Source organism: Tubulanus polymorphus, chromosome 5, assembly GCF_964204645.1.
Source record: "Tubulanus polymorphus chromosome 5, tnTubPoly1.2, whole genome shotgun sequence".
NCBI classification, from domain to species: domain Eukaryota; kingdom Metazoa; phylum Nemertea; class Palaeonemertea; order Tubulaniformes; family Tubulanidae; genus Tubulanus; species Tubulanus polymorphus.
This window is the reverse complement of record NC_134029.1, coordinates 9,190,966-9,216,713: the sequence shown is the minus strand read 5'-3', so window position 1 is coordinate 9,216,713 and position 25,748 is coordinate 9,190,966. Positions and strand designations below refer to the sequence as shown.

General features: G+C 38.0%; 3 protein-coding genes and 1 long non-coding RNA gene across 6 annotated transcripts; all 4 read left to right on the top strand.

Moving 5' to 3' along the window:
• Positions 1-595: 595 nt before the first annotated feature.
• On the top strand, positions 596-5,991 carry LOC141906212 (PR domain zinc finger protein 14-like). The gene is made up of 9 exons (XM_074795453.1): positions 596-821; positions 1,007-1,108; positions 1,499-1,656; positions 2,423-2,691; positions 2,781-2,906; positions 3,614-3,740; positions 4,186-4,296; positions 4,992-5,145; positions 5,717-5,991. Exons 1-9 carry the CDS (start codon positions 596-598, stop codon positions 5,953-5,955), a joined length of 1,512 nt encoding a protein of 503 aa, XP_074651554.1. The 3' UTR covers positions 5,956-5,991.
• Positions 5,992-9,419: 3,428 nt separating this feature from the next.
• Positions 9,420-12,652, top strand: LOC141905676 (uncharacterized). Its single transcript, XM_074794645.1, has 4 exons — positions 9,420-9,535; positions 10,153-10,357; positions 10,705-11,648; positions 11,996-12,652. The coding sequence occupies exons 1-4, from the start codon at positions 9,482-9,484 to the stop codon at positions 12,341-12,343; spliced, it is 1,551 nt and encodes a 516-aa protein (XP_074650746.1). The 5' UTR covers positions 9,420-9,481; the 3' UTR covers positions 12,344-12,652.
• Positions 12,653-14,102: 1,450 nt separating this feature from the next.
• LOC141905570 (uncharacterized) lies at positions 14,103-18,234 on the top strand. 3 transcript variants are annotated; one of them, XM_074794482.1, is made up of 7 exons: positions 14,103-14,632; positions 15,372-15,465; positions 15,588-16,064; positions 16,591-16,710; positions 16,837-16,959; positions 17,041-17,184; positions 17,325-18,234. In XM_074794482.1, exons 2-7 carry the CDS (start codon positions 15,405-15,407, stop codon positions 17,588-17,590), a joined length of 1,191 nt encoding a protein of 396 aa, XP_074650583.1. In that variant the 5' UTR covers positions 14,103-14,632; positions 15,372-15,404; the 3' UTR covers positions 17,591-18,234. The 3 variants fall into 3 exon arrangements, with proteins under 3 accessions (XP_074650583.1, XP_074650585.1, XP_074650584.1); XM_074794484.1 differs by lacking the exon at positions 14,103-14,632 and adding an exon at positions 14,702-15,177; XM_074794483.1 differs by lacking the exon at positions 14,103-14,632 and having other exon boundaries at positions 14,702-15,465.
• A 7,124-nt stretch (positions 18,235-25,358) lies between these two features.
• On the top strand, positions 25,359-25,741 carry LOC141904944 (uncharacterized). The gene is made up of 3 exons (XR_012619228.1): positions 25,359-25,399; positions 25,481-25,507; positions 25,684-25,741. It is a non-coding gene; the product is annotated as an uncharacterized LOC141904944 (long non-coding RNA).
• The last annotated feature ends 7 nt before the right edge of the window (positions 25,742-25,748 follow it).

Below are 25,748 nucleotides of genomic sequence, written 5' to 3'. Positions count from 1 at the left end.
ATGCATCGTTGTTTACAAAGAAAGCGAACGTTTCCGAACGAGATTCGATATTTAAAGCTCCAATCCATTGACACAACATCATAACTGCTTTTAGTGATAATGGCGCGACACGGTCAGAACAAAACGCAATGAAAACATTCTGCAGTGTTGCGCATTATCCGCGGACACGTACGCTCATCGTTCACCGTTTTGTAACCGGTCGAGGAAATATAGAAATCTCATCGACGAAATTCGATCCTGGTTAAATATTCGACGTAAGAACACGGACAGACATGTTACAGTCTTTTCAATCGGTGTTTGTTTTATGCATCGCTTGTGCTTCCGCCCATTTTCCTCGATCACACAATCATCGTGCACCTTGAATTGACCTTGTTCATTTCAACAGACAACGCCACAGAACGAAACGATGTCAATGATAACATTGCTCTGTCCCGTCAGCTGCAGATGTTACACAATGACCCGCAGTGACAAGATAGATCATTGACCCAGGCGCCTCGTCCGACTATATTAGCTTAATATTACATAGAACTAGCTAACTTATCTTTTATGCTTTAGATTTCAAGCCGCACAAATTCAGGCCGCCCATGCAGCTCATATGGCCAATCTAGCAGCCCAAAACGCCCGTGCCGCACAGGTTGCTGCAGCAGCTAACACACCACGTAGCCCACCCGGTAGAACGGATCTGCGACCCGGAATGCCAGGCCTGGTCTTCGGACCTGCAGATTTGGACATGGTTCTATACGGTTATGCGAAGAGCAGACCAGAAGAAAGACTCGCTGGACACGCCTTGTCCGGTCTACGAACCAGTAATCTCAACCACGGTGAGATAATCATTTTTCTGATGCCACAGGTTGCATCCTATGATTTTTGACAGAATTTCATGATTCCAACGATTAAATCGGATTTAACACTAAATACACTTAAACAGCGTTTCTGCAGCAAACAAACCTATGTATCTTGTGACTTCATCTGATTTTAATTCAGTACTATTTTCTTCTCTTAAAAGGTATTGAAACAATTCTGTCCGGAGAATCTCCGCCGGCTAATCCAAATAAGTCGCCAGTTGTGAATTCTCCGATCGACATTCCGGGTCTAGGACTTCCCGAAGGTAAGCGCAGATACAGATGCCAGGCATAACTTAAGAGCAAGAATGGTTAAGGCGATAGAAATTTTCGATTTACCAGTTCGATCTCATAATATCATGCATGAATAATCAATTCACTTCTTCTGCGGTTTTCCTGTTATTCAAAATATATTTTGAAAATTTTCTTTGCTAAGTCGCATCTATGGTATCGCTTCTGCAGATGTAATGAAAATGTCCGTTGTATTATCAATTATGGATTGATTTTCAGAAATTCATATTACATATCTATTCGACAACGTATATGTATATAATCAAAATATGAATTTAAAAACTTCTTTGCAACAAATAGCGGTTCGTAAGTCAATCAATGCGAGATAAATTCATATTCAGAAATTCTCGATCGCTTTTTTTCAGGTATAATTTTGTTGCAGACGATGTTTGGCGGTGTATTACATTACGGTATATTCACGCAACGGGCGATACCGAAAGGAACGGTTTTCGGTCCGTTCCAAGGGAAAAACGTCAACACAAGCGAAATCAAAACAAACGACGATAACACCTTTATGTGGGAGGTAAGATTGTTAAGATAAATTAGCAAAATAACGCTCGATATCTTCTTCCGGAATTGAGGGAGGAATGAATTAGTTTCGTTACAGCATCAAGGATCATGTTTATACTGTTATTCCTGGTCGAGGAATTTAATGCAACGACAATTAGAAAACCTTCAAAACAGTTTTAAACTAAAGACTTAATTATTTCTTCCTACCAGAATTGATATGGAATACAAATTTCACTATTGAACCTATTTTTTGTAGAATAGCCACTCTCAGATGTGCATATAATATATATAAGTTTAAAACCCACTATATACAGAATTTAAAAGATTAAAAACTACGTACAGAAACGAGGGAGAACTGAAATAATGCATTATTGAAATAAGATATTTCAAAATCATCTTTTACGATTCATTGCGATTCAAGTTTTACCGCATCAAAGGAGAACTAGTTAATTTCCGAGTGAAAAGTTTATAAGGTTATTGAGGTTAGTAAGTAAGGCACGAAGGAAGGAGGGAATCTTAGAAAGAAGGGAACTATCTGGAGAAATGCTATCGTTTATATTTATTCCATCAGACCTGACGATGGTCTCTAGTGACAGTATACACGTCGTGTATTGATAAATCAAATTCGTTTTTAATCTTTTAATTCTGTACATAGTGGATTTTTGAATTCATTACCTATTTTCTTATTTCATAGCACCGTATTCAGAACTTCGATTTTTTTTCAAATATCTGAACCAACTCGATTGATAAAATATGTGTTTAAAACGTTCGATGTTTAGATATTCGAAGATGGGCGTTTGAGTTATTTTGTCGATGGACGCGGTACGGCCGGTAACTGGATGTCGTACGTGAACTGCGCTCGCTACAGCTTGGAACAGAATCTAACCGCTATTCAAAATGGGAAGGAGATCTACTACGAGGTGTGCAAAGATGTAGCTCCCGGCTCGGAATTTCTAGTCTGGTACGGAGAATCCTACTTACAGTTCATGGGCATACCTGTTGCTTTGAAAGAAGCAGCCAACCAACCAGAAGTTGAAAGTGAAAGTAAGTGATAAGTGCTCGCTAGTTTGACGACAAATCTGCAACTTCTACAAAATGAGCTCTGCATTTGTAAATGTATTTTCTAATTGTAGATAGTGAAGGTTACATGTGTGACCGCTGTGGTAAGGTCTTCGCTTATAGATACTATCGCGACAAACATCTCAAATACACTCGTTGCGTCGATCTTGGGAATAGAAAATTTCCGTGCCATCTCTGCACCAGGTAATCTCGCCAAATATCGATCTGTCGTGTCAATTTTCGCGCACTGATATATGATACATATACCTGTGACCGGGGTCTAACTGACTGCGAGTGTCATGTGGACGAATTACTAACTAAGATTTGTACGGTCTAAAAGTCAGAGGCGTCACCAGGACTTTTTAAAGAGGGTCAGAATTTATCAAAGCGGAACTACACTTTACACCGTATCCGCCGAGCGCCGAAGGCAAACCAGCATTTCTGAAGTCTTAAAATTACTTGAAAATTTCCTAAACAGTCTTAATCTTTGAAATTTGATCGAAGCTCGAGAGGTTTGTTTTCTGGAACTTTTAGGGCAAAACAATTTTGATATTTCCGCAATGTGAAAAAACAAAGTTTAGAACTAAAGAAATTCGGACTTCGGATTTAAAATGGGGACTGACACCTCTCTGGTGACGCCATGAAAGTGAACGGGTAAACGACGGTTTAGACCGACCAGTTTAGATGATCGATTTCACATGAATATCTACTAAACCTTCCCAGTCGTTGAGCTGGGTTAGAATATCACAATATTGATTAATATTGAAAATATGAATTAATTAGTGATCGGGCACTTTCAATGTTTCGGTATCAACTTAAGTCCTGTATAAATACCTGAAGGCTAAGAATAACGAAGACGCATGTTGACCGTATAATTTGTATCGGGCGTCATCGTTATCAATTATTTCCAGGTCTTTCGAAAAACGAGATCGTCTACGAATTCATATCTTACACGTGCACGAAAAGCATCGACCACACAAATGCACCGTTTGCAGTAAGAGTTTCAGCCAATCATCTAGTCTTAATAAACACATGAGGGTAAGTACCGATTTCGATTTGAAAAAAAAAAACGAACAAAAAGAAATATCAGCAACTCTAAACAACTACTAGGCTACAATTAGCTCGTGACCAACGCGCGAAGCCGACTTCTCTTTTCACACGGTTACGATCATTGCTTGTCACAGGAGTACATATTTCGATTAATGAGCTATAAATATTTAGATCATAAATTCAGGGATTTTAAGTCATAATCAAGTTGCAAAGGGAAAGTATAAGGTAGTCAATGCTCGAATATAGAAAATGAAGACAGATAACTAATAAATACGGATTAGTTTCCAGTCCAGATTAGATTATGTAACATAAAATATCATATATATGATACCCGAAAGTATCGTCTGCCAACGTGGCTTCCCGCTCATCTAGTACTGTAATTCATTATGATATAAATATATGATTAATGATATGATTTTTTCCGTGTGATTAGGTGCACAGCGGGGAACGGCCGTACAAGTGCGTTTACTGCAGCAAGGCATTTACTGCTTCAAGTATTCTCCGAACTCACATTCGACAACATTCTGGTGAAAAGCCATTTAAGGTATTGTATCGCCGTAACCACATGCTTCCTATTATTCGGCGTAATCGGGCCCTGTGATTCCCGATCTGCTGAAGCGAAGTGGACGATACTTGTTGAACCGGCTGGTGCCGAGAACGCGTTGGGAATGACTCTTAAAATGGTCGATCTATCGTAAAATCGCAAATTGAACACAATGCATTGACATCGCCCGATCACATAAGACAGGATGGGTGCCATGTTGTCGTTTATGACGCGTTTCGTGTGATCTTTAGTTTTGTCGTTGTTGGGGGTTATTAATTGCACGTCGTTCATTCGCTGGATGTCACTGAGACACTTAGTCTAACCATGGACTCTAATACGATTTAGAGTTCAGGATCTGACTTGTCTCGTCCATCACCTTTTCAAATATTTCCCACATCGAGAACAACTGCTGTTACAGCAAATGCATAGCAAACCTAGGTAGATTGCTGACAAGCAAATCCACTAACGATTTACATCGAAATCTAATGAGTAAATTTACCAAAATCAATTTTTGAAATGACAAAAAGATGCGTCATTATCATGGATAATGCTACCCCCTATTAGGACAAAAGGAATATACCGCAGGAAATTCAGTACATTCTATGAAAACTCCTAATGAGTTGAATAAATGCCAGTCTAAGTATCAAACTTTAACTTCCGTAATATTCAAATTGTTCCGCTCTTTCAAATTTTAGTGCAAACATTGCGGCAAGTCGTTCGCGTCGCACGCCGCACACGATTCTCACGTCAGAAGGACTCACGTTCAAGGAAAGGCTTACACTTGCAACGTATGCGGGAAAGCGTTCTGCCAGGCGATGGAACTGAAGTTTCACATGACCCTTCATTCAGGTAGCTATCTTTTTCCAGTCATGTGTACACGCAAACACAGAATGTTTGTTTCTCAAATCTCTTAAATGCTTCATCGTATATCAGATATTAGATTAGGGACGTTTCAATATTAATGGCAGCCATGCATCATCGCTTAAGAATTCAGCCTTATTTCTGTTCATGTATTTCAAAAATAATTACTGGACGAATGCAAGCTTTTGAACTCGGTCAACGGAACAATGAGCTCTCTTCGCGATCGATACAATATTCATTTCTAATAACATGAATGATGTGCTATTGTGAAAGTGAACTATATTTTGTCAACAACTAGCTGGTCATTTTAACGTGCAGCCTCTTCTAAAGGCGCGTTCACACTATCACCAATTAGACCGTCCTAAAATTTGAACGTGCCAAATTTGCAATAGGCTTAATCGAAGTGTGTATATTCATCTATTCGTCTAATCATTCGACGCATTGCTTGTTTGATTATTAGCCTACTAATTCTTTAGAATACTCGGAACGACTGCTCAAAGGTAATCCGAATGAATATTTGTAAAATCGCCATCTGATGATCTTCTCTTTTTCTATATAGTGAATCGAGCGTCGGTTTGTGAAGCCTGCGGATTCACATGTCCAGACCCAGCCTCTCTCGACCAGCATCGGCGAGCCTGCCGAGCGGTTCAGTCGCGTAACGCCACCAGCTTTTCTGTGATAGACACCACCCGAAAAACGGACAAATTACCCGCTGATGCTTCTTCAGTGGAGGGTTGCGTTAGAAATGCCAATGTCGACGAACAAATCGACGTCGGAAATGATGTTTATTCTCCTTAAATAAAATCTCTTTCGTGATGTTAAACAAATAAAGATTGCTGCCAAAACAAAAGTCAACACAGATGTCTAATAAAAATATATATGTATATATATATATATAATGTATGTATTTATTCTAAACGGAAAAGTTCAACTTTTCTGGAATTGTAAAAAGACGACAAATTACTCGTTTTTGTGTGTGCAATATATAAGATGTATAGTATATAAAACTGACATGACAATCTTTCTGGGTGGGTTCATAGTTTCTCTTTTCTGCCACGCTGTAATAACTAAAGATTAAAACATGATGATAAATCGTATTAATAAATTCTGTTATATGAATGCAGATATAAGAGTCTGTAGTTTTTCGAATTTCCTTGTGGTGCTGTTCTTTCGATTTGAACGATCGGAAATGAACCGATTTTAGTAAAAGAAACTACTTTGTGCTTCGTTTCTCACCGATGGATTTTTGAGAATGAAATCTGGGGAAAATGAAGTCTTGGCGGAGGGTGAATTCTGATAGCATTGTTACTATGGTATCTATTTTATGAATATATTGAGATGTGAATAGTGAAAGCAAGAATACTCAATCTTAGTTTTCATACTTAAACGAAGTCTGATGCCGGGGAATCCTATTCCAAATGACAGGTCGCCCTCATGGGAAAACATAGGAATATACATAAAAACTTGAGTCCTACCTTGATCGGTTGCAGAGTTATGGTAGAAAACATGGAAGACTCACTTGATCTATGCAAAGTTATCCTAGTATTCAGGGTTAATTTCGCAGGAATAATCTATCTAACAGAATCACTGAAATAATTTGTAGTTTTGAAATTTCAAGGCTACATATCATAGTTCTAGCGAGTTAGAACATATCACGAGTTCTTGCTTATTTTGTCGATGCTTAGAAATAAGGTAAACCGAGAAGAGAAAAGCACCATCGTCACCTTGACAACCGATTATTGCAACACGGCACCTGTTGTCAGGGTGAAAACACCCATCGTCCGAAGCACCAAGATGTTGTCTTTCCAACAGTACCAAGACAGTCAATGTGGCTCACTAATAGCACAAAATCTATTTCCAGCCAACCTGACATGCTATGGTATACCTAAACCAACTATTGAGCGTCTGACCCCTTATTACTCCACCACACTTACATACCACACGAATATCTACTAGTCTTGCTTAAGATGACAGCTATAGACAATATCGAATAAAATGGACTTGTTAGAAATATATTTAGCCTTTCTCTGATTGATTTAAGGTAGAACATATGAAATAAGATAAAATCTATTGGCTATTCAAATTGTGAGGTAGATAGAATATTTGGGAATCTAGGTTTACCAAATCGGAGGAAATATGGCAAATAGAATTGTGGCCATTTCATAAAGGACTTTAGTCATTGATTCTCCGATTACTCCTAAATGGGTTTATTGGTCAGCATCGATTCGGTTTAATTGAATAAAACATCACTGCGCATTACGCATATCCTGTATCCGCTATTTGTTATCCGGTGCGTGCGTACACTTCCGCAACTCTACCGGCCACGGCTGGGTCGATTTCGCCGCCTCGCCACGTACGACGACCGGAACGCAATCGGTTATCACCGGCGTTCGAAACGGTTACAATAGATATTAGTTTGTTTACCATTCGGAACATTGCTTACTAACTTTCGGCGAGTTCACCTTCCAGAATTCACAGCCCAACATTTGTTCTTAATGTTGCAACTATAACGAATCAACATTAGCCTACAGCCAACGAGCTATTGTCACGTATAGTGGAGCCATTCCTCTTAAGTCCCGCCGATATTTACTTTCCGGCGATATTTGTTCTAACTAAACGTTTATGTATTAGTCTTGTGAAATTAAATCGGGTTTAACAGCATTATCATAAGGTGACACAAGGTCTCGGTTTGTTTGTCAACTACGCTCATTCGTCACAAGTTCTATACGCTAATATCTAAATTAACGAGTGTGTTGTATTAAATTCGAAAGCTATTTGACTATGGATTTTGCATTAAAAAAATTACGAGAAACGTAGATTTTCAGCTGCCGATTAGGGAAAACCGTAACCCCAGCTATCCCACCAGATGGCGTGACGGGCATTCAGTCAAATTTTGTTAACTCCTATTTTGTTTTGTCTATATGTATATATGTATATAATTCTGTTCATGTTTTGTTAATTTTTATATTTCATATTTTGTATTCAATCTTGCCTCCACGTACCATTCTTATGGTTGGAGTGAAATAAATATCTTATCTTATCTTATCTCGTCGCCAAATTCAGTTCATTATATCATATCAATGAACTTTGAACTGAACTTTTAGGCTCCCGAGTCGAAACATTATCACAGGACCTACCAAATCTACATCAGATTCAATTTTCTACTCAGATATCGGTATAGTTTTCATAAATAGTAGATTTATTGAAGAAAAAGTTTATTCGGTTTTAACTGAAATGTAAAAGAAACTGAATGCAGAAAATGAGACAAGATTATCACTCTCTTACCATTTCCATGGTAAGTGGAGGGTAAAATAATTTTGTTTACAAATGTTAACATATATCTAGAGAATAATGAAAACATTTTAAAAACATCACGAGCTTTAAAGGCCTTTAATACATAATACATTTTCTATTTACAATACACTAAAAACAGACCACAGGAGGGATCTATAAATATCTAAATCATCTTTGATAAATAAGACCGAGTAACTGCTAGCGAACCTGGTGGATCCTCGCCTGCTATAAGTGGAATCCTCGATTGCCACAGGAGGTTGGAGGTTCCCCATCCTTGTATAGTTGTAAAAACGTGCACGAAAGGTGAGACAAATTCATTGTGTGTCTTCAGGACGCTGTGCTCAACAGACTTCATCAGATTTTTGCCGTAACGTATTCATATTTAAAAGTCCCGTACATATTTTTGTATGTATATAATATAAATTTTGTCGTTGTTTTGGTTGCGGACTCACAGGAATTTGTTGAAATATTTCCATCGTTAGAAGTCAATTGGTCATACATACAAAAAAGCTGATAAAAAACTTTACTTCTCTGAACACTGATAAGTAATTTCTTGAATTCTCCAAACACTGATAAGAAATTTCTTGAATTCAACCATAGTATCTAAAACAAAAAGTCCTTGATTCCACGAATCATAAATCTAATGAGGAATTACAATACAGACAACAAACACATTAGTCGCCGTGATGAAAAACTCGTATATGGTTAATGGTACATGTCGTATATGGTTAATGGTACATGTATGGCCATGTATACAGATCATCGCATTGTTTTTTGATGCGTTTATATAATTAGATATCTAAATACAAAATACCGCGGTTAATGCATGTATCATCATCGCAATGTGTAATAGAAATGATAACACATAACAGGAACATCTAGTTTCAGACTGATAACGTCACAGGCCCATTGAACTAGATATTTTTGTCGTGACTGTCGATTTCCATGCAATTTGTCGACCAATTTCCCGAGAACTCATTGATATTAAACGAACTACCCGGCTTTAAGTCTAGTACTGAAGTTCGGTAAAATGCACGTCGCTACGATATTCAGTGCTTTGGTCGGACTTCTCGTCACAATCCAGGTAAAATAGAAACAGTTTAAAGGTTTACAAGAAGATAGAAGTTGCATATTATAAATAGAAAAAAAACAAATTTATCGAAAATAGAGATTTCGATAAAAATTGTATTCAAGATTTATATTTTGGGGTTGGTTCCTCGATGCATACCTATCAGCTGAACTATATAACTATGTACATACAATTCATAGAAATGCAATATGATTATATTTGATATTGCATAAACTTCTATTGTTTTGATTTTGAAAATACTCTTGAAATAAATAATTCGCGACCAATCTCTTACATATTTTGATCTATTCTCCCGTTACATTTCGAACGAGGTTATTTTGTGATGTTTTTCAATGAAATCGGTTTATCCATCGCTGGGAAAATCTCTTTCAAAAAGTCGATCATTTTTCTCAGGACACTCAATTTAGAGTTAACGTTAGTCTCATTTGATCCCTGGTTCTAGAGATTACATGCGAGATTATATGAAGAGTCACGAACCACCATATCTAGGTATTCTTACTACTATAGTTATTCAGATGAAATAGGATAATTTTGTTGCAGACGCCATTTTTGATAGATTGCGTCCTTTGTTTATTCATTCAATCATTTTGCCTGCTTCATTTTGTTTGTAGGCGGTTCGCAATGAGAAAAGAGTCGGCGAACGACCGAGACTGTGTTACGAGGGTGGATACCCAGGACATTTTACCGCTAATATTCCGAGCTTTCTGAATGATAAAACGGTTACCATTCAAGTCCACATCACTACTGAACGACGCGTACACACACGATGGCTCGTGAAACTAGCAAACCATAACTTCTACACACTTCAAGTCGAAGGTAAAGACTGAGAGAACTGATCGTGAGATATTTGAATTCAGATTTCGTAATTACAGAAATATACAAATAGTCATTTCGACTGATAGACCTCTCCGTTATTCCCTATTTCTGTGGATACTGCTATAAAGTTACTTAGGTGGAATCATGGACTCTTTAAGACGAAATGACATGGAACGAAAATACCGGCTCCGTTTTTAGAGTCCTTGGTGGAACTGAGTAGTACACTACTGGTTCTTAAAACATGCATAGCAAATGAAAGATCGAAGTGAACAACCTGACAAAATAATATGTCCGCTTCCATCTGATATTGTTTTGGCTAAAATCTTATTGTTTTTTTGTATTATCAGGAGTTACTATAGATCGAGGGACAAAACTTGCCACCAATCTAACACTTACTGTGCCGCCTAAATACGAATCGAGATCTACGTACAAGCTAGAAATCACCCTTACTGGCCACTGCAACGATTATGTTCATGAGCTTATTTTTCCGACGACAGAAGTAGCACCTGCAGCCGTTAGTTTCGCCCGTTTCCCAGTAGCCTATACCGTTTCACCAAGGGTCCAGTTTATCGAAGATGGTCTCCTAACCCTGCGTTCATTGGTGATAGTTTCTCCTTGGGGTTCAGGTACGAATCTCGAGGCGGCCTACGCTTGGCGACGAAAGGTCGATGGAGAATACGTTGCATACCCAGCCGAAGCGAATCAGACAGAAAGTGGCCGAGTTTTACAACTACCTGACCAAACCAAGACGTACAAACGACGCAATACGGCTTTGATGGAGAATCCGCCAAAAAAGAGTGATTTAGGGACGTATTGCTTGGTACCAAAGGAAGTACCCGAATACTATACGAAAGGACATCATATGCATTCTAGGATGTGCAGTTCACTTGTCAGGAGATCGGACTTCGGTCGCATTACGAATATTACCGTCTCGTCAGCTTCCGGCTCTCGCCTCGTTGATAATCATGGGTCAAAAACTTTAGCGTTGCTGGAAGGCGAAAATGACATGGTGATTTTCGAGGTAACTGCTTATCCACAGGCGTACGTACGGCTCATGCAACTGGCGCAAGACGGAACAGAAAAACAAGTAAAACTGGACCAAGTAATACACCAAGATGGCTATTCGACTGTGGCGAATTTTGTAGGATTCGTTGACGGTACTAAATACCGTATTGATGCCGGGTACCGCAGTGCAAGTGCCTACGTAGAATTCTCCGTGTTTCCGTTTAGCGCAGTGAAAATCTTAGAAAAGGCAGACGATTCGATAGTCTTGAGTCCTGAAATTGAAGAGGTAAGTTATTATCACTTTGCCCCAATCTGGAGAAAGATGAAAACGCCTTTTGATGTCACTAAGATGACAATTACTTAACTAATGTTATATGTTTAATATACTGTATAGTCGAATCAAGAGGGATAGTGTTGTTGATGGAGAGGGAGGGAAAGAAATTTAAAGGCGACCTGTGTAAAGTAGCATCTAAGTGTTTTATTCAAATGCGCATACTGATGTATGAATTTGAAAAAAAACGAGAATGATATCAGAAAATAGATCCCAACATACTAACAAAAGAAAGCAATTTCGGAGTGTCTGAATGTCAATGATTATCATTTTAACCGTTCAGATTTTCACTCATCTTTCAGATTGAGTTTCCGTGTACGGTCAAAAACACGGACAGCCCGACAATCGAGTTTTTCAAAATATACGGTTATCCAGACTTAGAGGTAAAAAACTGGAACAAATTGAAGATGATTCCGATCGCCGTCGAAAAAGATAAACGAATGAGTATTACGAATACGGCCGGACCTGATAATCTGATTACATACACGTTGAAGATCATGAATGTGAACGAAAGGGATGCAGGAGAGTGGACGTGGTATTATATGTGTTTGGCTAAGAACAGACATGGCTCGTCTGCTGGTCGGGTTCTAGCTGTTTTGACGCCGTGGGACGGTTCGATAGACTATCTTTATAGCACTAGCGAAGACTGAAGCAAAAAGACAAGGAAGATGTATAAAAGACAAATGTACAACCCCATAAGAAAGAGTTTGGAATAAAATGGATTACTTTGTCCTTCCATCATAAAGAGACTGTAGCGATGGAGAAATCTGCGAACATTTTAGTCTCGAAATCGGATATCTTACAGTCGCTTCTTTTTCCGTGAGAAGAATGCTCTTTTTGAAGAAGTATAGTACATGATAAAAAATTGACTCAAACAAATATCCAATGGAAATTCTGCAATGCATAATGCAAAAATAAATGGAACACTAGAACAAAGGGTCATAAAATCATTCATATATAATGTTTTTACGGTATCAACTATCTTGATTCTGATTGAATGCACGCTTTGGATCGTTAGATTCATACCACGATCCTTTTTAAGGGAAGGCCTACTAAAATGAGTTTGAAATATCGACGACCTCAGTTGAGATGATTGCTCGTATGAAGTATGAACTTAACGAATAAGACTTTTACGTATAAGGTAGAAACCGATCCGGTCTGTTTTACATGTAATCTATGACGTCGCCATATCAAAATTTATTTTTCCCAAGGCCGAATGTATCGTATGAACACTTTTCCTTTATAGTTCATATGAAATATCACAGAAGTACTGAAGTTTGACGGAAATATATAGACTATTATTGCAGTGAATTGAAGGAAGGTAACGACTGGGAGACATGCTCACTTTGAGCACATTTTCGTCCAGGAAGTGGTGGTAAAATGCGGCAATTGTGCCGTTCTTGAATTTTCATAGCCGTCATGTGCATAACAGGAATTTTACGTATGACACTTATTCAGCAACCGTGTAAAACAGATTAAGTGTCCGCCATAAAACACCCAGGAGAACTGTGAGGATCTAAATACTTGAATAATGAATGAATGAATGAATGGATGAATGAATGAATGAATGAATGAATGAATGAATGAACGCTTTAATTTATATAATTTATAGCATAGTGTACAAGAGCATAATGCAAATTACAGTAAATTCAACTTGGAGGGGTCTGTAGAAACTAAGTAATAGTTTATATAAATAAGGTCCCTCAAAAGAGAAAAGTGAAGAAGAAAATGTAATAAAAAATACGCTCAAAGTCAACCCTCAACACACAAAAATGCACACTTAATTAACTATGATAACAGTTTGATTAAGAGATACCTATGTAATCATTTAATAAACCAGTTGTTTTCTGTAATACTTCAATGATCAGATGCATATGTTTAACATATAATTATAATTTCAGTTTGAATTAGAGGATACCTATATAATGTAAACATTCAGAGCAAAGTAGTTTTCTATCATTTCACATAAACAGTTTTGAATTTTCCGGATTGTTTTAGACTGTGACAGATGTTATTCCAAAGTGAAGGGCCGGATATTTTTACTGAAAATATTTTTCTTTGGCTATTGTAAGAAAGTGTTTGTAAATCTTGACGTCGCCGAGTATTATGACTGTGGATTTGAAAATTTTCGCTCCAATAATTTTCGAATGATTTCGTTAATTCGTCAGAGTGGACGAATTTGTAGATAAAAGTACTTAGCTGAAGTTTACTAGTATCTTTGAGCTTGAGGGTATTCAACTGTTTGAATATAGGGCCAGTGTACTTACAAAAGTTAATATCACCAATATATGCATGTACTTATAGATTAGTTTTATTTTTCACGGATAACTTCATCATTTACAATTATGGAATTGCATCCGTGATCTATGATTCGCGTATTTGTCAGTATCTACAAAGACAATCCTCGAATTGTATTTCGTTTTTCCATAACAATATGTCATCTATTTTCTATCTTAATATGTCATCTATTTTCTATAACAATATGTCATATATTCTTCCGATAAATGTAAAATTGCAAATTAATTACATCCAATAGTATAATGTTGATAAACGACAACTGCGGAACTTGGAACCTGTAGTGGCAAAATAAGCTGGAAAATGTAATTGGAACTGGGCCTAGTTGAAGTTTACTGTCAATTTACCGACGCACCGACTCTAATTTGTAATTTCAATAGCGCTGGTTGCCTTCACGATATAGGTGGATTAAGGCTGAATAGATTCACGAAGAAAATCCGTTTTTCACACGCCGCGAACTTTCCGCCCGACAGATCAAAATCCACTGGTTGGCCGCACCGGTATGCGAATGAATGAATACTTTGCCCCGCAATTCCGCCAACCCGGTCAGTGTGCCGCACTAAGAGCGCGGTAAATTCCGCCACACCCAACATCAGTACTAACATTGGACTAATAAATAACACATAACACCACATGTAAATACGGTAAGTAGATTTTCTGTTTTCCTAATTTCTATTTGATAAGCGATAATTAAAGCGCACGGATATTTTCAAGTTCGATTAGTTCTAACAAGTAGATTCGCTGAAATATTCTTGTTGGTAAAAAATTGAATTTCTAAGATTGCCTGACAAACTTTTGCATTATGTGATCTACGATATCAACCATTGACACTCAATTAACCTTTCCATCGAGCCCTGGCATTTCTATACTAAATCGCAAAGACTTAAAATTGGAGTCCTTGTTATTGATTTTCGATGGCATTATAAGACTATGTTAATTACTTATTAATTCCGTACGTACGGTTTCGAAGCTTATTTCTTTATTAATGTACATACGATTGAACTTGAATTGACTCGTATTGGGTGAAACGACTCATATTGTCCGTCTGTCGTGTTCACTCGCGAAAATCCTATTATCGAGTTCGGGAAACAATCACTGCAAGTAATACCTGGCAGCACATTTAACTTTTAAGTTTGAATCAAATGTGTTGATCGCTTCTGAACGCAGACGTTATAACGGGAAACCAAAGGTAGCGTTGACGCCATATACTCGATTCAAAGGTGTTGATCGCTAAATTGATGCCAAATGCTATAGTGCCATTAAGTTGTAAAAGGAGGCGTAGTAAAGACACTGATATTTTTGATGTACTGAAGCGGAATCTTCATTTGAGGCCGTATATATTTTCTTCCATTACGTTACAGCAAGGTTTTGTTTTGCTTTCAGTTAATTGTCTAATCGTCTTACCGTCTATCAATCATGGATCTTAAAGTTTGCGCCATTTTCGTCACGATTGGAATCATTAATTCATTGCATTTTGGTAAGTGAAATCCATGAATTCTAGACTCGAAATGAAAATGAAATTAAAATTTAAGTGTCGAAATGAAAAGCAGCGGTATTTGATATAGAATGTATACTGAAGTCAGCGGATTCTATTTACAGCAGTCGCAAATATTGCTGTCGTTGATAATGGGCTTCCAGGGCCAATAGGCCCTAAAGGATCACCTGGCCCACCTGGACCTACAGGGCCACCAGGAAAACCGGGCCCAACTGGATCAATTGGTGGCCCAGGGAAGGATGGCGAAGTTGGTCCCAAAGGACCTCCCGGTTTGAAAGGAGATACAGGAATTCGTGGACCACCCGGAGACAAAGGGAATGAAGGTGTACGTGGCAATCAAGGGCCACAAGGTGGGCAGGGCCCAGTCGGTGTGGCCGGACCACAGGGTGAACGGGGAAACCCCGGTCCGCCGGGTGAAAAAGGAAGCGATGGCGCTCAAGGAGTTCAAGGGCTACAAGGAAAACAAGGAGACAATGGGCCACAAGGTCCACCAGGAGCAGATGGACCCAAAGGTGACCGTGGAGAACAAGGAATTCGGGGACCTGCAGGATCAACAGGCGTGAAAGGAGATCTCTATGAAGGTCTGTATCTGCAATAGGCACGTTTTAATACCAATTCTGTGAACCATTCCGACGTTTATATAATAGACCATATATTGGCTGCGTTCAAAGTTCATGAATTATTAATCGGTATAGCTACGATTTCTTTGATTACAACTATTCCTATGAATGGATTATTGATGATTTATGTACGTAGTTACTGTGGAAGTTTCCAGTTTGTCTCGCTGAGCTCTGCATTAGAATTTACAGTATTATGAATTGGTCGTCATCTCCTAAATAATATTGTTGGAGTTCTTATTGTTATCAAATATGAAAAATATATGAATTGACCACAATTTGCCCGGAATAATATATTGAATATAAACAGTTTTTGGAATTCAAAAATAGTGCTTTGAATTTATCGAAACAGTTATATAAAGCTACATTCAAATGGAAAATGGCACCAAATTTGGCGTATGCGTTTTAATCCCAGTATAGCCAAAACAAGAAAGTCTTAAAACAAAGATGTTTTACACAGAGATATAATGAATTCATTGCTTTCATGTAGATATCGATGAGTGTCAAACAAATACACACGGTTGTCAGCACGTTTGCAGAAATACCTTCGGCAGTTTCTACTGCGAATGCCGCGACGGTTATCAATTAACCGACGGAAAGAAATGCGGAAGTAAGTGACATTTCGGATGTCCAACATTAACAGGGACCGGATTTAAGATAAATGTGAATCTCCACGACATTTCATGAATCGGACCCTTATTGAAGGGAAGATATCATTTGATTTATTTCTTTATAGATATCAATGAATGCAATACCAATAACGGTGGCTGTCAACACAAATGCGTTGACAGCATAGGCAGTTTCACGTGTCAGTGCGATAGCGGGTTCATTATTAGTAAAGATGGCAAAACCTGCATTGGTAAGATAGCCCTTCGCCAAATGTTCGTAATATTGTTACATAGGTTTTGATAATATCAGTTCGTCTTCTTTCGATTTTCAGACAATAACGAATGTTTGAATTCGGTAACTGGTCGGGCTACTTGTACATCAGAGGAGATGTGTGTCAACTCATACGGAGGATATGTATGTTTAACAAAATCCGATAAGACTTCAAAAGACACCAATGCTCAACCAGCTGCTTCTGGTAAGGCTCTTAATTTTCATAGATTGCTTTAGTTGCAAAACTATGGTAAGATTCTAGCAGTCTTCGATCAGCTATTCAAAGCTCAGTACATCGCGAACGAGTATAATTTACAGAATGTTAATCTGATTCTTTATTTTCAGCTCAAACTGGTATCTCAGCCGATCTACTCAGCGACAAAACGATTATAGGTTTCATCGTCTGGTTGATAATCTTGACGATTCTGTTGTTGTCGTTGTCGTTGTGTTTGTGCATCCAACGTCAAAGACAACGCCGCGAAGAGAAGTACTACTACGATAACGTGCTACGACGCGATGTCGACTCGAACTGGGACAAACAGTACGGACTTTCGTTACCAAGACTACAAGAATCGCGACCAGGTTCCAGTTACCGCGGAGAGTACTACTAGACTATAGACGACAAAGTTAACACATTTGTGGAATATTACTCGACTAAGCCAAATGACAGATAATAAAGCTTCTCCTATTTTGACCCCGCTAGTCAAATTTAACCTTCAACTGAACTTGGCCCTGCCCTTTATCGGTCTTCTAAGACGAAGCACGTTCTGTGATATCACCGTGATTCTCGGTCAACACATTCGAGTATGTAACTTATACCAATAAATTTGATACCAATATACATAATGATTACTATTTTTTGATAGAAGTCGCATTGCAATACAAATAATATATCATTCCGAGACAATCAATATATAACGTAAATGAAATAGTTGTCCTTGAGATTTTACATCTATTGAAAAAAGTATTTCCGAATTTCAAATAATTTGCATACATTAGGCAAAATTCTTGAATGTATTTTTTTTGGTTTATTCCGTATCCTTCTCCGCAATATTAATGAATAAACATGGATTAGTCTGAGAATATGCGTATGTATGTGTGTGTGTGTGTGTGTGTGTGTATGTATGTGTAATTGGCTTATTCCAAGATATTGTGCCAACTTTTGATTCTGCGAATATTGGCAATAACCATGTGTCCTAAAGTGAGCTAGGCTTTGTACTTATGTCTTGCTTGTTTTTGTAAATAAAACTTTCTCGAAAACAGCTACTGTCAAGATATTATCGCTTTTTATCTGGAAATCGTTTATCACGACGTTTTTTACAAATGGATTCATTACGACTGTACCAGACCACCTCAACCCTCCACTTGATATTGCTGTTATTTTGAGACCGACATGCGCACATGTCCCCCCTCCACGCCACGCAATGAAAGGACAAGAAATAGGAAACTGGGCATTGATATCCGAAAAAAGCAGAAAATCTAATTGAATACTGAAATAAAATGAATATTTTGGGGAAAAACATTTGTTAAAGAATTGTATAGCCACACACAAACGTGGAAAATAGATAATACCGGTAAGTTCAGAACCCACTATATAAAGAATTGAACGTATTGTATTCATAGTTCAGTTTACATTTCTATTTTTTGTTCTGATCTTTGAGTAATCATTCAATGATTACTCCAAGGTCTGATGTATCGCCACGGAGTTAATTTGGCCTTATTCATTGCCATGGAACAAAAAAAAAAACGATAAATCGAATGGAAAAACAGTCGTGAACTTTTGACGTTGTATATATACTCTAAAGAAGAAATGGATATTTGAAATGTTCGCAAAAAGAAAAGTTGTCATGTTGCCACGAAAGCAGCACGAAATATGAAATAAAGATTGTTGCATACGTAAAGATAACTTGCAATTATGATGACATCATATTGATTTTTTTTTTCATTTTGATTTTTCCGCCATAAGCACAGATGGAAGAAATGAAAATTTAAATTTTAATGTTAAAAGAAAGAAGTCATGTTGCCGTGAAAACAACACGGAATTTGAAATAAAAGGACGACCTCAAGTTTATGCATCACAATATCCTTTGGGATATGGATTCATTTCAAATTTCAATTTTTTCGTAAACGTTTTTCCGAAAAATCAACTTATGCCTAGCCACTAATAATTCTAGCCACAGACAAAGTTCTGATTTTGGTTATATGTTATTCTTTACATGACTTATTAATTCATACCGCACACCCATATTACTGGACGATGTGCATTCAAGATTACTAACGATTATAAATAAGTCCACGTACTTTTCCAGTACACACATTTTGCCCGTGCTTTCGTCTTACAAAACAATATATTCAGTCTTCCTTTATAAGTTAGTCGTGCTTAACATAACCGCACCCATTAAGAACGCGTAACGGAGTGAAAATAGGAATAATGTGCGTTAATCATTGAATTGGACTGCCAATTTAATGTAATATGCTTGGCCTACAAAACATATTGTGGATCCAGTTTTTTAAACGCAAACCCACAACACGATATGACGATAAGATATTGTCAAAAACTCACTATCTGGTTCTTTAGAAATGCATTCGTTTTAGAGCTAGCCCCCCCCCCCCCCAAGACCATAAATACGAAAATTAGAACGCTCTGCTATTTTCTCAAATACTTTTCTTCTTACACCATCAATGATGATACAAACCTTTTGGCCGCTAAGTGATAATGGTTAGAACTGTCAAAGTTTAGTGACACGGTAATTGCCTCATTATTTCATCTTTTGATAGGTCGTTTTCATACGGCTATTTACAGTATATATTGGTACGATTCCTTTTAATAAGCAAATCTTGCAAGAAGATTGTTCTTCGTTGATTGAGGTGGTAGCAATTGTCTGTCAATGTTATTCAATCAACCAAAAACGTGATAATTGAATCCGATTCGACGACGGAAAATCCAGTCGGATCCACCGATGGCGACGCATACATTTTTAAACAACCATTAATTGCGTGATTGTTTCCGAATAGGACTATTGCGCCGAGTGACAGTAACGATTCACCGAGCATGACAGTTTTACCTGGTCAGGCACGTCAGATCTTCGTACTGCGGTATTGTGCTCGTTTCTAAACGTCGTAGGGCGTCGACTAAATGTTGTACGTGTGTAATATATGTATATACATGGACTAACATCATCGCAAATACTTTTTGGATTAATTGTAATAAATGACGCACCGGACAGGATAACAAGGTAAGAAACTAGATTTTGATTTTTGCCTCGTTGGATGTGTAACGTCAACACATATTCACCAGAAGAGGTATGGTAATAACCCTGTTTACAAATCTCAACATCTTTCAAATTACCATTTGAGTTCATTGTTCATCCATGGGTGTAGATGAAAAATTTGTCGAAGAAGTATTTATTTGTTATCATGTACCCATTGTAATTTGTAGGTTTTCAATCATGGCAACTCGTTTTTCGCGGTGCTATAGTCTTTTTATACGCACTTTACTGTTGATCACGTTTTTGAATGCATTTGCAAACGGTAATTGGAAATATCATATAATTCAAATCAAAATCATCGATCTGCATCTGTACGTATGAATAAAATGATAATTGAATTTTCGGTATTAACAATTACAGGAACTGAAACGTGTCCCGTTACTACAGACCCTGTTCCACCAAACACATCAGGTAAAGTAACATCGTCAGCTTACTCATTTTCGGATTTTAAGCGTACATTCTGTAGTTACCATAATGTACGGGTATAATCAAGAGCACATTCCCTAAAATTAAACTCGTTATTTGTACTTGCAGCCAAAGATGTTGGGAATCCGGTTGTCGATGCAAACAGTCTAGTAAACGAAGGCTATTTTACTTACGTGTTGACATCATTACCACTTCCGGCTGGATACGTGTGTTATTTCAACGTATACACCAAAAATAATCACGTGGCAAGAATTCAAATATTCAAAGGCGCAGTTCCTACTTGGAATTTACTCGCAGAGAGAGAATTTAAGTTCGAAACACCCGGTGTTCATGAGGTAAGTTCAAAATTTTAAACATGATAAACTACCATTCGAATTTATACTCACTGGTTTCTCTCCATAATTCTGTAAACGATGTCTTTTAGTTTTATTTTTCGGGGCTGTTTCATTTTATATTCAAGGTTCCGGTAGATTGGAGCAATCCGATCAAATTAAGCGGTGGTGAATATTTAGGTTTGACAAGTTTCAAGTCTGGCTCAGTTGCCTATGCACCATTCTTCCAACCTAGTTACTATAGAGAATATACACGTTTATCAAGTCTACCACAAGTGGGACAAAACGTTGCCGTATCGACTACTACATTAGTTTACATGTTTTCAGTTTCTGTCAATATTGCACCACACCCTAAACTTTGTAAGTAGATATGGTTTAATATTGCGATTTTGCGAAGTTTCCTTTTCTATTCTAACTGGTTTTATTTGTTTTAGGTAAAGGCTACGTCGATCCTCCGTGTCGTGAGTATCAAACACTAATTCGTTTCAGGTCTTTTTGTACAATTATGTTATTCTTGTCGGTTTCAAAATTTATTATGGTGGTTGACATTTGACAAAAAATTTTTCAAAACCCGTGTTGAGCCGTCAAGTTGCTGTCAGCCAACACACAGAACTGAAATATTCATCACCGCTTTCTTCCATTACCATTCATTTCAGCAACAACCACAGCTGCGCCAACTCTTCTAACGCAAGTGAGCACAACACAACCAGCTTCATCTGAACAGCCACGAAGTACAACACAACCTTCCACACAATCGGCGAGTACAGCACAACCGTCAAGTCAACCGGTTGAAACTACCACAAAACCAGCGAGCACAGCGCAACCGTCAAGTCAACCAGCCGTCACTACTACAAAAACAGCGAGTACAGCACAACCTTCAAGTCAATCGGCTGTCACTACTGCAAAACCAGCGAGTACAGTACAACCTTCAAGTCAATTGGCTGTCACTACTGCAAAACCAGCGAGTACAGCACAACCTTCAAGTCAACCTGCTACCACTACTTCCAAACTTTCAACTCAAACAGATTCTTCAATTTCCACTGCCCCAGCTAACGGCAACTCCAATACATGTCCAGTTTCCACAGAACCCGTTCCACCTAACAAATCAGGTAAAATAGCTACATTCTTTTTAGCCCACTTGCGACTCCCAGCAAGCTATTGGGTTCACTTTTCGTCCGTCTGTTCGTCCGTCCGTCCGTCCGCCTGTCCGTAGACGGAATGCAGCTATTTTGGGGAGTTTGAAGACGCTTCAATGTATTGTCTTGATCTTTGGTTTATACATGCATCTAACCTAGCTACATCTTCTTCACGGAAACTGGCCCGATCAGAATCAAGATGGCCGACTGGCAGCCATTTCTTGTCCACCAAAATCAGCACTTTTTACACATTTGTGTAGTTTTCAAGGGACAATTTTGAAATCGCTTTGATCAATTATCTTGATCTTCCACATGTGTTTGTAACCCTCCCCCATGATGCATTAGCATGAGAAAAATTGGGTCGATCGGACATAAGATGGCAATCGTGTGCCTTTCTTGTGCCCAAAAAGTCATTTTTGCCCGGGCCCAGTTCCATTATCATAGCTTAGACTTAAGACCAATTTTAGACCATCTAAGTTCTATAGCCGATCTAACAACTTAAGACCAGTCTTAAGATTTAAGACCATTTTTGGACCTAAGTCTCAACTGGGGAACCGGCCAGCTGAATTCCGACACCTGTAGCTCTCAAATGGTTTGGTTTCCTTGAAATTCTTGCTGCTTATACTTTGAGAACGGCTCTTAAATATATCAGACAGATTCTTTGATCAGCCAAGCGAGGCACAATCAGCAGCCATCTTAGTTTCATCAGTCGTCATTTGTAGATAGAAAAAGGTATTTTGTAGAAAATATCGACAGGTTTTGACTTATAGTTTTGATATTTGATAGATAGTATCACTCTCGAAGTATTCATCTCGTCGCGCGATATTGGGGTTAACCAGGTTTTCGTTCCCGCCACCAGGGATTTGAATATTGAATTATATACAGTTTTCCTATTTACATGGATACCTATGGATATTTTGTAACCAAAATCAATTGCAGAATTGTAGCTCGTAACATGTTCTATGATGGTGAAGAGTTTTCAGGTCATTGGTTTTTCTCATATGGTCACCAGGGGGTGCTATATAGCCGAATAAATTCCTATCTTCATATTGTATTTGTACCCAGGAATATTTTGTAGCCACAATGAATTGCAAAATTGTAGCTTGTGCCATATTCCATGATTGTGATGAGTTTCAAGGTCATTGGTTTTTGTATATGGTCACTAGAGAGTGTTAAATAGCTGAATCACTTAGTATTTTCATATTGTATTGGTGCACATTTTGTAACCACAATCAATTGCATAATTGTAGCTAGAGACATGTTCTATAACTGTGGTGAGTTTTAAGTTCATTGCCTTATCAATATGTTCTTCATGTGGCATTGAATATTGAAATCTTCTGTTCTTTACATTTTCATTTCCAGCCAAAGATGTTGGGAATCCGGTTGTCGATGCAAACAGTCTAGCAAACGATGGCTATTTTACTTACGTGTTGACATCTTTACCACTTCCGGCTGGATACGTGTGTTATTTCAATGTATACACCAAAAATAATCACGTGGCGAGAATTCAAATATTCAAAGGCGCAGTACCTACTTGGAATTTACTCGCAGAGAGAGAATTTAGTTTCGAAACACCCGGTGTTCATGAGGTAAGTTCAAAATTTTGAAATGATTAACTACCATTCGAATTTATAGTCACTGGTTTCTCTCCATAATTCTGTAGACGAAAACGATTTCTATTATTAGCTTTATTTAACGGGGCTGTTTCATTTTACATTCAAGGTTCCGGTAGATTGGAGCAATCCGATCAAATTAAGCGGTGGTGAATATTTAGGTTTGACAAGTTTAAAATCTGGCTCAGTTGCCTATGCACCATTTTTCCAACCTAGTTACTATAGAGAGTATACATTTTCAACAAGTCTACCACAAGTGGGAAAAAACGTTGCCGTATCGACTACTACATTAGTTTACATGTTTTCAGTTTCTGTCAATATTGCTCCGCATCCTAAACTTTGTAAGTAAATATGGGTTGATATTGTGATATTGCGAAGTTTCTTTATCTATTCTAACTGGTTTTATTTGTTTTAGGTAAAGGCTACGTCGATCCTCCGTGTCGTGAGTATTAATTCGTTTCAGGTCGTTTTGTACAATTATGTTATTTTTGTCTGATCAAAATCTATCATTGTGGTTGATATTTTCTAAGAAAAAAACCTCTTTGAAAACCCGTGTTGAGCCGTCTAGTGCGCCAAAGCAAGTTACTGTCAACCTACACACAGAACTGAAATATTCATCACCGCTTTCTTCCATTACATTCCATTTCAGCAACGACCACAGCTGCGCCAACTCTTCTAACGCAAGTTAGCACAACACAACCAGCTTCATCTGAACAGCCACGAAGTACAACACAACCTTCCACACCGGCGAGTCCAACACAACCTTCCACACAATCGGCGAGTACAGCACAACCTTCAAGTCAACCGGCTGCCACTACATCAAGAACAGCGAGCACAGAGCAACCTTCAATTCAACCAGCTACCACTACTTCCAACCCTTCAACTCAAACAGATTCTACAATTAACACGACCCCAGCTAACGGCAAAACATGTCCAGTTTCAACAGAACCCGTTCCACCTAACAAATCAGGTAATATAGCTCATTCGTTTTTAGTTTATTTTCTTTTTTAGGTTTATTTTCTTTAGCTTAAACAATTTAAATGTTCATTTCCAGCCAAAGATGTTGGAAATCCGGTTGTCGATGCAAACAGTCTAGTAAACGATGGCTATTTTACTTACGTGTTAACATCTTTACCACTTCCGGCTGGGTACGTGTGTTATTTCAATGTATACACCAAGAATAATCACGTGGCAAGAATTCAAATATTCAAAGGCGCAGTACCTACTTGGAATTTACTCGCAGAGAGAGAATTTAAGTTTGAAACACCCGGTGTTCATGAGGTAAGTTCAAGATTTTAAACATGATAAACTACCATTCGAATTTATACTCACTGGTTTCTCTCTATCATTCTGTAAACGAAAAAGATGTCTTTTAGCTTTACTTATCGGGGCTGTTTCATTTTATATTCAAGGTTCCGGTAGATTGGAGCAATCCGATCAAATTAAGCGGTAGTGAATATTTAGGTTTGACAAGTTTAAAGTCTGGCTCAGTTGCTTATGCACCATCCTTCCAACCTAGTTACTATAGAGAGTATACATTTTCAACAAGTCTACCACAAGTGGGACAAAACGTTGCCGTATCGACTTCTACATTAGTTTACATGTTTTCAGTTTCGGTCAATATTGCACCACACCCTAAACTTTGTAAGTAGATATGGATGGATAACACATTTTACCAAGTTTGTTTTCCAATTTAGATCATTTTATTAATTTCATTTATTTTAGGCAAAGGCTATGTGGATCCCCCTTGTCGTGAGTATTCGGCATCGATAACGAAGTTACATATTTTGCTAAGCATGATAAAAATCCGTTGAGAATTTTCAATTGAATGCATATTGATGCAAATTGGTTCTTTCGTTTGGCAATTTGTTGACTAAAAAGCTTCGATCCTATTTTCAGTGACGTAAATTCATTCCCTGTTCTTTCAGCTACTTCACCTGCGCCAACCTTTTCAACAACACCGATGACCAGTGCAGCACCTCCGGCTACTACT

Excerpts from the sequence above, each read along its gene's own strand:
- LOC141905570 (XM_074794482.1), top strand. The coding sequence starts at position 15,405 with ATGGATCTTAAAGTTTGCGCCATTTTCGTCACGATTGGAATCATTAAT. Across the intron at positions 16,065-16,590 it reads GAAAGGAGATCTCTATGAAG|ATATCGATGAGTGTCAAACA; the intron begins GTCTGTATCTGC and ends GCTTTCATGTAG. Across the intron at positions 16,960-17,040 it reads AGATGGCAAAACCTGCATTG|ACAATAACGAATGTTTGAAT; the intron begins GTAAGATAGCCC and ends TTCGATTTTCAG.
- LOC141906212 (XM_074795453.1), top strand. The coding sequence starts at position 596 with ATGGCCAATCTAGCAGCCCAAAACGCCCGTGCCGCACAGGTTGCTGCA. Across the intron at positions 1,657-2,422 it reads ATAACACCTTTATGTGGGAG|ATATTCGAAGATGGGCGTTT; the intron begins GTAAGATTGTTA and ends TTCGATGTTTAG. Across the intron at positions 5,146-5,716 it reads TCACATGACCCTTCATTCAG|TGAATCGAGCGTCGGTTTGT; the intron begins GTAGCTATCTTT and ends TTTTCTATATAG.
- LOC141905676 (XM_074794645.1), top strand. The coding sequence starts at position 9,482 with ATGCACGTCGCTACGATATTCAGTGCTTTGGTCGGACTTCTCGTCACA. Across the intron at positions 9,536-10,152 it reads GACTTCTCGTCACAATCCAG|GCGGTTCGCAATGAGAAAAG; the intron begins GTAAAATAGAAA and ends TTTTGTTTGTAG. Across the intron at positions 11,649-11,995 it reads TGAGTCCTGAAATTGAAGAG|ATTGAGTTTCCGTGTACGGT; the intron begins GTAAGTTATTAT and ends CTCATCTTTCAG.